The sequence below is a fragment of the Suncus etruscus genome, chromosome 15 (assembly GCF_024139225.1).
Source record: "Suncus etruscus isolate mSunEtr1 chromosome 15, mSunEtr1.pri.cur, whole genome shotgun sequence".
Classification (NCBI taxonomy): Eukaryota; Metazoa; Chordata; class Mammalia; order Eulipotyphla; family Soricidae; genus Suncus; species Suncus etruscus.
The window spans coordinates 87230921-87243328 of NC_064862.1; the positions used below are offsets into that span (position 1 = coordinate 87230921).

The following is a 12408-nucleotide window of genomic DNA, read 5'->3' on the forward strand; positions in this document are numbered from 1 at the left end:
TGAGTTTGATACTGCCCACCTCTCCCAAGACCAGCACAATCCACAGATGTGTTGGTATGGTCCTCAATGGCACAACCACGATCAAGTGTGAAACCCTCCACGCATGATCATGGAAAGGAGATGGGGGAAGAGTTTAAGCCACCTGTACAATTGTTTGGCATTTTAGTGTTCAAGGAAATGAACATTAGATGGGCACTTTTGGGGTACCCAGTGCCTCATCTGAGTCACAAATTGTTTCTAGCACACCCTACACAGAAAAGAATGATGGAGATAGCTCAGTTTTGAGCAAATTGAGAAGTTGCAGGATGTGGAGATGGGAGCGTCTCATGGAGTCCCACTTCTACCCATGTGTAGGTAGCTTTGTGTCTCTGCTGAGCACTGTGTGGGAGATGAAATACCCAAATACCCATTATCCACCCGTCTTGGGAATTTCCCTTTCTCTTGTGGTTGTGTGAGGGGACAGCAGAAGGGCACCTATGAACGGCCACCGGCCACCAAGTGACTTGTCAGCCTTGTGTGTGGGGAAGTTCTTACAGCTCTTTGGAAATTAAAGATCGTTTCAAGGAAGTGGGGGTAAGGAGGAGAGAGGAGGAAGAGGAGGGGTGAGAGATAAAGTGGAGAAGGGGACTGGAGCAATATCGCAATGGTAGGACATTTGCCTTGCATGCAGCTAATCCAGGACGGACGTTGGTTCAATCCCTGGCATCCCATATGGTCTCCCAAGACAGCAGCTATTTCTGAGTAACCCTTGAGTGTCATCGGGTGTGCCCCCCCCAAAAAAGAAAAATAATAAGGTAGAGAAGGAGGAAGAAGAGGAGAGAAAGAAGAAGGTGGAGGAGGAAGAGAGGAGGCTGGAGAAATAGTATAGCTAGTAGGACTTTTACTTTTCTGGTCCTGGTTCAATCCCCAGCATCCCAAATATTCCATAGATCCCCTGAGCACTGCTACGAGTAATTCCCTAGTTTAGAGCTAGGAGTAACTGCTTGGCATCCCCAGACATGGGCTAAAGCAAAAGGAAGAAGAGAACTCAGAAGATGGAGGAGGAGGAAGAGGAGAAAGAAGTAGAGGGGGAAAAGATAGAGTAGGAGAAGGAAGTAGAAGAGAAGCAAGAATCAGAGAGGAAGGAGGAAGAGAGATGATATAGAGAAGGAGGTGGAGAGGAAGAGGTGGAGGAGTAGGACAGAAGGGAAGGGAGAGGCGGAAGGAGAAGACCACAAGAGACCCCTCCCAACACACCTGAGAAAGTTGGAAGTAGCCGGAGACTTAGGTCTCAGCTGGGTTTCAGACAAAGTGGAGGGCCTGGAAGGGCTCCAGCCCTGATCACTGACCCACTTTCCAGTTTCTGAGAAGCTAATCTACCCCGTTTCCCCTTTCACCCCCAGAGCTCCGTGTCTTTTCAGGAAGATCTGCCCCTACTTTCTCTTTGTCTCCTCCAAAACTCAATGGTGGTAACCAGAAACATGGTGATGATGATGATGATAATGGTGGCACTATTGATCAATTTCCGGTTATGTGGGTCTCTTCCTCCTGCACAATACCCATGTTCACATGATGAGTGAGACACATTTTCTGAGCTAAACTGGCTTTAAATTCTCATATTGGTGCTTCCTCACTGGGTGGTCTTAGAGAGGTTTCTTCCTTGCTTTATTTTGGGCCTCAGTTTCCTTGTCCAAAAAAGAGGAGAAACCGTTCTTCCTGGATTTGGAGAATGACTGACTTGAACTGCTTCGTTTCTCCCTCCCCCAAAGCTCTTGAATCCTTATTAGACATTTTTTGGGGGGTCACACTCGGCAACGCTCAGGGGTTACTCCTGGCTTTATGCTCAGAAATCGCTCCTGGCAGGCTCCAGGGACCACAATATGGGATGCCAGGATTCGAACCACCATCCTTCTACAGGCAAAGCAAACACCCTACCTCCATGCTATCTCTCCAGCCTTCTTAATAGGCATTCTTTTTATAAGTGTAAGTGTTGTCGCATGCATGTATAAACACCAGCATCTGTCTCTTTGTTTATGTTTTTAGGCCATACCAAGCAGTGTTCATGGCATACTCTCATCTCTGTACTCAGGGATCACTGCTGGTGGTGGTGCTCAGGGAACTATATGGGATGCTGGGGATTGAACCCAGGTTGGCCAAATGCAAGACAAGTGCCTTACCAACTGTACTAATATTTCAGCCCCACAATGGGTATTGACTTGCATGCAGCTGACTTCAATATTTCAATGGAATCCTACACAGCCATTAAGAAAGAAGGAAATAGGTATTGGAATGATAGCACAGCAGGTAGGGAATTCATTTGCCTTGCACACAATCAACCAGGGTTTGATCTGCAGTACCCTATAGGGTTCCTAAGCCTGCAGAAGTCATTCCTTGCCTGAACCAGGAGAAAGCCCTGAGCACCTCTGAGTATGGTCAAAAAATGTTTTTAACTTAACAACTCTTTTTTTTGTTTGTTTGTTTTTTGTTTTTGGGCCACACCCGGCGGTGCTCAGGGGTTACTCCTGGCTATCTGCTCAGAAATAGCTCCTGGCAGGCATGGGGGACCATATGGGACACCAGGATTCGAACCAACCACCTTTGGTCCTGGATTGGCTGCTTGCAAGGCAAACGCCGTTGCGCTATCTCTCCGGGCCCTTTTTTTTTTTTTTTTTTTTTTTTGAGTTCTTGGGTCCTGTCCTAGAGTACCACCACACCATTGTTGTGTTGGCATTCTGTTGGCCTTTTTCTTTTATGAAATTGACCCAGGATCAATCCCCAGCATCCCATATGGTTCCCTGAGCACCTCCAGAAGTAATTCCTGAGTTCAGAGCCAGAAGTAAGCCCTGAGCATAGCCAGGGGTGGCCCAAAAAGAGTTTCTGAGAGCTAAGGACAGGCACAGGCACTCAAGGGGCCTGTGATGTGTGATGATTTCCTGGAACCCCTCTCAGATCTCTGAGCCTCCTTTTGCATCTTGTCACCTCATATCAGTGTTGGTGAAAAACTATAAAAGTCCCCATTCTTGGCAGCACCTGAGTAGGCTCCTGAGTGGAGGCACAGGAAATTCTGACACTGTCTGTGGCTTTACATGCTCAGACATATCACTGAGTTGCTTCCTTTCCCTTGGGTGGAGATGAAGTGCAGTGAAACCTACACCTCCTTGACTTCTGCAATGAAGAGAACATTTGAACCTCTTCTAACTTGTGTGTGTGTGTGTGTGTGTGTGAAGACCCAGCAGTGCTCAGGGATTACTCCTGGCTCTGCACTCAGGAATCACTCCTGGTGGTGCTCAGGAGACCCTATGGGATACCAAGGATATGTAACCCATGTTATGACTGTGTGCAAGGCACCTGCCTTCCCTGACATCCTATCACTTCAACCCAAACCCTCTTCTAATTTTGACTCATCTGAGAATGGCCCTAGAGAGAAATTTTTGTTTTGAGATTCACCCACCTCAAAAGCATGGCAAGGAAAATTCCCTATCTGTGTGTGGGGGCCAAATTATGCATCCCCAAAACTTCTGTAGTGAAGCTCTCACACTGCCACCCAACTTGGGTCTCAGAATGTAACTTTAGCAATAGATTTCTTTGAGAGATGACTGAAGTCCCCTAATCAGACTGGACCCTAATCTCACATAGATGTGTGTATGATGTTATATGTGAAATCACACGCTATTGAATTAAGTCCTCGGGTTCCAACACCAACAAAGTGGAGAGACGAAGGTCTGAAATTGGATGGCGGTCTGGAAAATAATTCAAACACACACACACGCGCGCGCGCGCGCATGCTATGAGAGAGAGAAAATGATTTTGAGGTGCTTCCCCCACGTACCCTTAGCTCCTACAAAAGCATCCAGCTCCCAGGAGATCTGGAATGTAAGGGCCAACTTCCTCTCCAGAGTTTAATCTGAGGGAAAACGTCACACCTGAAAGGAGAGACCAGTTGGTCTCAATACCAATCCAAGGTGCTACATTCAAAGTTGATTCCAACCAATGAGTAGCAAGGCATAGGCTGAGTGAGATGGAATAGGATCAATCAATCCCATAATCATACAGCACACATGCAAAAAAAAAAATTCTACCACTGAGCTACAAGCCAACTAGAACATGACTAGAGTTTTGTTTTTGTTTTTGTTTTTTGTTTTTGGGCCACACCCGGCTATGCTCAGGGGTTACTCCTGGCTGTCTGCTCAGAAATAGCTCCTGACAGGCACGGGGGACCATATGGGACACCGGGATTTGAACCAACCACCTTTGGTCCTGGATCGGCTGCTTGCAAGGCAAACGCCGCTGTGCTATCTCTCCGGGCCCCATGACTAGAGTTCTTATCAGAAGAGATTAGGTAGAGGGGGACTAAGAGAAAGTACAGAAGGAGAGATACTTGCTTATTGCATGCATTGAGCTTGATTTAAATCCCTGGCATCACTTAGGATTCCTTGGGGGCTCCCTCTTGAGCACATATGGCAGGCCATATGAGTTGGTGGTTTGGGGAGAATGGAGCCCTTGCAGGGAAAATGGAAGTCCTGTACCTCCCCCTCTCTACCTTATACTCACCGCCTATTACCCACGACTGTTCCTGAGATTGGTCCTTTCCAACCCATGGGAGATGTGGGGAGCTATTGGGTGTTCTGAGATCTGTGAACCATCAACTCACTTTGGCCAATCCCATCATACCCAAGGAGGGAAGCTTTGGATTTATAACCAGTTAGCTAAGAGCACAGGTAATTATAATAATAATTTTTTTGGTTTTTTTTTTGGGCCACACCTGGCGGTGCTCAGGGGTTCTTCCTGGCTGTCTGCTCAGAAATAGCTCCTGGCAGGCACAGGGGACCATATGGGACACCGGGATTCGAACCAACCACCTTAGGTCCTGGATCGGCTGTTTGCAAGGCAAACACCGCTGTGCTATCTCTCCGGGCCCAAATAATAATTATTATGGTAATATTATAAATATATAATCATAATATATAATATTATGGTATAATATAGAATTATACTATATAAGTCCTTTTTTTTGTCTTTTTTTTTTTTTTTTTTTTTTGGTTTTTGGGTCACACCCGGCAGTGCTCAGGGGTTACTCCTGGCTCTACACTCAGAAATCGCCCCTGGCAGGCATGGGGGACCCTATGGGATGCCGGGATTTGAACCACAGTCCTTCTGCATGGAAGGTAAACGCCTTACTTCCATGCTATCTCGCCTGCAGAATTATACTATATAATTCTATAACAATATGATGTTATACTAACCTGGGCTGGTAGATGCATTTGAAGAGAAAGGCAGTCTAGTGTCCCTTTGTTCCTCCCCTATGGAATCAAGCTTTCAGGAGAGAATATCAGGACTGAGTTAAATTGTATTGTATCCACAGACATCCTTATGCTGTCCAAGAATTGCCTGTAGCTGGTGAGAAAATACCCAATGGGAGAGAAGGAATATCACCTCCTACTAATCAGAATCTCATCAGAAGGCCCACTGAATAGTCTTTCCTCAGCGTGGATGGCTGACCAAGATTTTTGATCGTGAAAGGTAATATTCCTCATGCTTAATAACAATATCTATTTGGTCTAAATATGAATCTCCCTGACCTGAGAGATAGCATGGCGATAGGATGTTTGCCTTGTACATGACTGACCCAGGATGGACCTGGGTTTGATTCCTGACATCACATATGGCCCCCGAGCTTTCCAGGAGCTATTTCTGAGTGCAGAGCCAGGAGTAACCCCTGAAGGCCACGAGGTGTGGCCCAAAAATAAAAACAAGAGGCCAGAGAGATAGCATGGAGATAAAGCATTTGCCTTGCATACAGAAGGTCATTGGTTTGAATCCCGACATCCCATATGGTCTCCTGAGCCTACCAGGAGCGATTTGGGAGCGTGGAGCCAGGCGTAACCCCTGAGCGCTGCCGAGTGTGATCCAAAAATCGAAAAAAAAAAAAAAAAAAAAGAATGAATCTCCCTTCTGCTGATTAAGTGTATATATAGTTAAACTTCTTTATTTCCTAACATAAGCCTTGATTAACTAATTAATATTGATTAAATTTCTCTTTCCATGGAACACTCAGCACCAAAATATACCCCAAAACAACTTTATTTCTCTTTGTCTTCTATATGCCCTTGCAGTTTTAAACAGAAAGGGATGTTCTGCCTTTTTGACATCTCTAAAGGACTTTGAGTGCTTGCTAAATAATTCTTGTCTCAGAACTTACATCCAAAGTTTGGGCCAGGAAATAGCATTGGGCTGTTTAGAAAACCTTCACCAGGTTGCATCTCCTTGAGATAAGCTTGTTCTTTCTAAAAACTATTTCTTAGAGAGATTTTAGGAAGTTAGTTATCTGTATTAGCTCCTAAAACAAAACCTGTTCCCTCAGAAAATAGGAAGTTTGATAGGAAAAACCAGCTCCTTGCAAAATCCCCTAATCTGTATTGACATCCAGGGACTAGCCAGACAGGAACTGCTTCAAGATGTTAAAATTTGTCTTCTATTTTTAACTCTGGATTCTTTTTTTGTTTTTGTTTTTGTTTTTGTTTTTGGGCCACACCCGGTGACGCTCAGGGGTTACTCCTGGCTATGTGCTCAGAAGTCGCTCCTGGCTTGGGGGACCATATGGGATGCTGGGGGATCGAACCTCGGTCCGTCCAAGGCTAGCGCAGGCAAGACAGGCACCTTACCTCTAGCGCCACCGCCGGCCCCAACTCTGGATTCTTACTTGAAAGGTATCTATTCATTAGGTCTTCAGACCACTAGAGTCATGTGAATTGTTTTATTTTTCTGATGAAGTCGGCATCTGTCCTACAGCGCCAGTGGGATTTCAATGAATCCACTTCAGGGAGAGTGGGTTGCATGGGTGGCAAAATATGAAATAATGAAACCACACATAAGTATGCGGGGTCAACATACCTTCTGGCAGGAGTGCGACAAGTTTAATTTTTTGTTTTGTTTTGTTTTGGGGTCACACCTGACAGCGCTTAGGGGTTACTCCTACACTCAGAAATCGCTCCTGGCAGGCAGGCTCAGGGGACCATATGGGATGCCGGGATTTGAACCACTGTCGTTCTGCGTCTAAGGCAAACGCCCTACCGCTGTGCTATCTCTCGGGCCCTAACAAGTTTAATTTTTAGGCAGGGGATTTTATAAGGGGTAAAGCCAGTCATAGGTTTAGAGAAGAATGTTTCCAATCACAAAGCAAAATTTACCAGTAAACAATACTTAAGCTATGGGTGTGAGCCATAAGAATTCTGAGTTACAAAAAAAAAAAAAATAAAACTCTGAGTTACAAAGGAGGTCATAACTCAAAGCGGCTCTTTGCAAGCTACCTTCAAATGCAAAATAATGGATTATTAAGGAGTAGAAAAATCTAGGAACATGATCTTCGCTGAGATGGCTCTACTGTTTTAGCAGTAAAGAAAAGGAAAGGAAAGAGCTATATCCACTAAGGTGAAGTTTCCATTTTCTGGGAAGAATCAATAGCCCAGGAGCTGTATTCTGGCTACACCCTCTATTACTAGAAACAGAGGCTGCAAGAATATATTTGAAAAAGAGAAAAAAATATTGTCTTTGATTATCCAGAAAAGGGTTTCTCTTAGTAATTTTTGGTGCTGGGATTTCTGAAAAGAATTTGAGGTTATATTTTTGCCTGCGATTTTACAAAGAAAAGATAGTCAAATAATGACAGAAAATGTAATACCAAGTATGAATTTATCTCTTTGGGAATTCCTCAACTATCCATGCAGGGGAAAAAGCGTCCACAGCGGGTCTTTTGAGGAATCCCGTGGGGGTTATTTCAGCTCTCCACATCAGGGATATCTGGGGATACATCTGGTGTGCCTCCTGAGTTCCCCTAAGTTTATGCATGCCGTGGCATTTTTCCATTTACAAGAGAGTCATGTAATTTAACATAGGAGAGCATTCTTTTCATACTATAGAAAAAATGATGACTGGCAAAATTCCCCATTTATACCCCCAATTCTTCACATTAAAACCAGAACACCTTGTTCTTTCACACAAACTTGTGTAGTCTCTCATTTCTTCATATTTCACCATCATTCGTGCTCCTTCTTTCCTGGAGAGAATTCAAAGTTCTCTAACGCAGCAGATCAAAGCTAGTCACAGCAGATAATGACTTTATTTATTTATTTATTTATTTATTTATTTTATGAATTGATTGGTTTTTAAGCCACACCCAGAAATGCTCAGGGGTTCCTCCTGGATCTGTGCTCAGAAATCGCTCCTAGCAAGCTCAGGGGACCATATGGGATGTCGGGAATCGAACTAGGTCAGTCCTGGGTCAGCCGCATGCAAGGCAAGTGCCCTACTGCTGTGCTATCTCTCCAGCCCCCAGAGGGATAACTTTAAGAAAATTCTTCCCACGGCCAGAAAAGTAGTACAGTAGATAGGGTGCAGTTGTGCCTTGCACATGGCTCAGCTGAGTTCAATCCCCAGCATTCCATTTGGTCCCCAGAGCCTACAAGGAATAATTCCTGAATAGAGCCAGAAATTTTCCTAAGCATCACTGGATGTGTCTACTCTCAAACAAATAAATAAACTATTTATTAACAAATTATTTATTAATAAACATTGAGGCCTGAGCAATATTACAACAGGTAAGTCATTTGCCTTGCATGTGGCTGACCCTGTTTCCATTCCTGGTGTCCCATAGGGTCCCTGAGCCTGTCAGGAGTGATTTCTGAGTGCAGAGCTAGGAGTAATCACTGATCATTATTGGATGTGGCCAAAAAAAAAGAAAAAGAGACAGAGACAGATAGACAGACAGATAGATAGATGATAGATAGGCAGATGATAGATAGACAGATGATAGATAGATAGATGATTGATAGATAGATGATAGATGATAGATAGATAGATAGATAGATAGATAGATAGATAGATAGATAGATAGATAGATAGATAGATAGATAGATAGATAGATGATAGATAAGAGACAGTTCTTCCCATCCATGAACATGGTATAACCCCTAGTTAGGTCTCCTTGAATGTTTCTTTCTAATGTTTCATTTTTTTCCACAAGCACTGTGTGTAGAAACATATACTGTATGGCCTCTCTCAATGTTTCCAATTATGCAACAGCCCTTGCAATATGGTTTCTCTTTGGTTTTCCTTTAATGGTGTACTGCCTAACATCTGTTCCAGACAGACACAGCATCACCGATGGTCATAGTCTATAACAATGACATTTTAGAAAGTCCCTAAAAAGGACCTTCTTGATTCTAATCTATAAGTGAACACTTTATTGTCTCACCATTAATGATGATTTTCTATTAGGTATTTTGGGGGGATGGCCCTTATCAGATTAAGGAATTCCCCTTCTCTTCCTGCCTTTTTTTTTTTTTTTTGGTTTTTGGGTCACACCCGGTGACGCTCAGGGGTTACTCCTGGCTATGTGCTCAGAAGTCGCTCCTGGCTTGGGGGACCATATGGGATGCCGGGGGATCGAACCGCGGTCCGTCCAAGGCTAGCGCAGGTAAGGCAGGCACCTTACCTCCAGCGCCACCGCCCGGCCCCCCTGCCTTTTTTAAATTTTGGTTTAGGGGCTATACCCATCGGTATTCCTGGTTTATTCCTGATTCTGCACTAGAGATCAGTCCTGGTGGACCATATGAGATGATGGGATTTGAATCCAGGTTGGCTGCATGCCAGGCAAGTGCCTAACCATCTGTACTTATTTATCACTCCAGTTCCTCTTCATTGTTGTTTTTTTTCTTTGTTTGGGCCACAATCGGTGATGCTCAGGAATTATCCCTGGCTCTGCACTCAGAAATCACTCCTGGCAATACTTGGGGACCCCATGAGATGCCAAGATTTGAACCTGGTCTCATGCCTTCCCTGCTGTCTGATCACTCATACTCCATCCTCTTCCTGATTTCATTGAGGAAATTTCTGGTAATTCATCAAGAATAGTTGTTGAGGGGCTGGAACAACTATGTAGTGGAGCATTTGCCTTGTATGTAGCTGACCTGGGTTCAATCTCTGGCATCTCACATGGTCCCTTGAGCCCACCAGAAGTGATTCCTAAATGCAGAGCCAAGAGTAACCCCTGAGCACATGTGTGTGGCCAAAAGAAATAAAACAACAACAACAAAAAAAAGAAAGAAAGAAAAGAAAGAATTGATGTTGAGTCTTGTTCAATGTTTTCTCTGCATCTTTTAAGAGTATGAAACAAGGGCCCGGAGAGATAGCACAGCGGCGTTTGCCTTGCAAGCAGTCGACCCAGGACCTAAGGTGGTTGGTTCGAATCCCGGTGTCCAATCCCCCGTGCCTGCCAGGAACTATTTCTGAGCAGACAGCCAGGAGTAAACCCTGAGCACCGCCGGGTGTGGCCCAAACCCACCCCCCCCAAAAAAAAAGAGTATGAAACAAATTGTGAGGCCAGAGCGATAGTACAGTGGTAGGACGTTTGCCTTGCATGCGGCCAACACCAGAAAGACCCTAGTTTGGTTCCTGGCATAGTCCCCCGCCGAGCTTGCCTGGCATAGTCCCCTGAGCGTCGCTGGGTGTGACAAAAAAAAAAAAAAACACGAAATAAGACAAAAATAAGTATGACACAATTTTGACCAGCATATCCTATTAGGTATGAATCATATTCTATATTTCAGTGTTAATTCCAATTTTGGTTAACACAATATCTGCATAAGTATTACCCAAGACTGATTCTCGCCACACTCCTCACCACACGGTCCCATTTACCCACCTTATGCTGTACCCTAAGAGTCTTTATTTCTGACAGCCCCAAGTTTGTTCTCTTGAGCCAAGAGCTTCTGTTTTTTTTTTTTTTTGGTTTTGTTTTTTTTATTGTAAGAATTTAATCAAGAGACAAAATTGATTAACATATTGAGGTGAACTAACATAACATAACATAATATAATTAATATAAGAATACATGTAAATCAAAGAACATTTCTGATTAAAACACAATTTTTTATCGTAATGGCTTACATTATTAGAGGCATTTTATTTTATTTTTTCACAAATCTTACACAGTGATATTTAAGTACACAGTGACAATAAATGAGGGCCTTTCCACCACCAGTGTTGTCCTCCCTTCATCCCTGTTCCCAAGCATATATCCCCTATCTCCCTCCTTTGTCCCCCAGAATGCCAGTGTAACTAAAAGTATATATGCAATTCCAGATATTTTTACTGGTGGTTTCTTAAAGGTTTCGAGTCAAAGGAGCACTGTAAAAGCAATGTTAGTGTGGCAATTATCGGTTGCATGGGCCCACCAAAGTATGGGGGTCATGGAAAGGAAAAACTTTGGCCTAAGTACACGGAGACCCTACCCCTGAAGTTTCCTGACATAAGATCATTTCGAGGCTCCAGGCAAACTAGTTTGTCCAATCCTGGTCATTGTCTGTAGTGCCCATCCAGTTATATTTTTCACAGTCTAAGAGCTTCTGTTTTATTGACTTCGTCCATTTCTCTAATCTTCCACATGCAAGTGAAATTATATGGTCAACTAGACACCCCATTTTGGGGGAGGTGGGGACTACACCTGGCAATGCTCAGGGGTTTCTCCTGTCTCTGTGCTCAGGAACAGCTCCTAGTGGTGCTTGGGGGACTCTATGAGATGCCGGGGGTCAGACCTAAGTCATCTGCCTGCAAGGCAAGTGCCCTCCCTGCTGTATTATGGCTCTGGCCACAAAGACCACATTTTCAAGTGTCCCTTCTTTAGAATTGTATTTTTCTATAGCGCTTCAATTATATCATCAATTATATCTTCACATATATATCTTTACACACATATATAGCTTTGATCATATCTCATAGCGCAATAGCATCTGATGGTAAACAGGTTCATGTGTTTAAATCAGATCCTTTTTCATTGTTATTTACATCCTCTGAATTTTTTTTTAAGTTTAAATGCAAGCAACACATTGCTTTTGTTTTTTTAATCCAGCCTGATAATATTTTTATTTTATTTTGTTTGTCTATTTCTTTTGGGGACACACTTAGCAATGCTCCGGAGTTACTACTGGCTCTGCACATAGGAAACAGAATTTTGGCAAGTTCCATATATATATATATTTGGTTTTTGGGCCACACTCAGCGTTGCTCAGGGGTTACTCCTGGCTGTCTGCTCAGAAATAGCTCCTGGCAGGCACGGGGGACCGTATGGGACACCGGGATTCGAACCAACCCCTTTTGGTCCTGGATTGGCTGCTTGCAAGGCAAATGCCGCTGTGCTATCTCTCCGGGCCTGGCAAGTTCCATATTTAAGAACTATTTATTGCAGGATTTGGGGACCAAATAGGGTGCTGAGGATCTAATGCATGGAGAGCAAATGTTCTACCTGCTATATTATCTCTCTGGCTCCAATATTTGTACTTTAATACAATTTACACCCTTGCCACCCAATATCATAAATAGGTTTTAACGTTCTAATGTGGGAGTTGGATTGATAGTATAGGTGGGAGGGCATTT

General features: G+C 43.8%; 1 protein-coding gene across 1 annotated transcript in view; it reads left to right on the plus strand.

Annotated features, from left to right (window-relative positions):
- Positions 1-476: 476 nt before the first annotated feature.
- The window catches only part of CD70 (CD70 molecule), a 33356-nt gene continuing 21424 nt past the window's right edge, over positions 477-12408 (plus strand). Inside the window, exons 1-2 of the mRNA XM_049788300.1 lie at positions 477-498; positions 1401-1507. Of these exons, the coding sequence (XP_049644257.1) occupies positions 477-498; positions 1401-1507 (129 nt within the window). The remainder of the gene's footprint in view (positions 499-1400; positions 1508-12408) is intronic.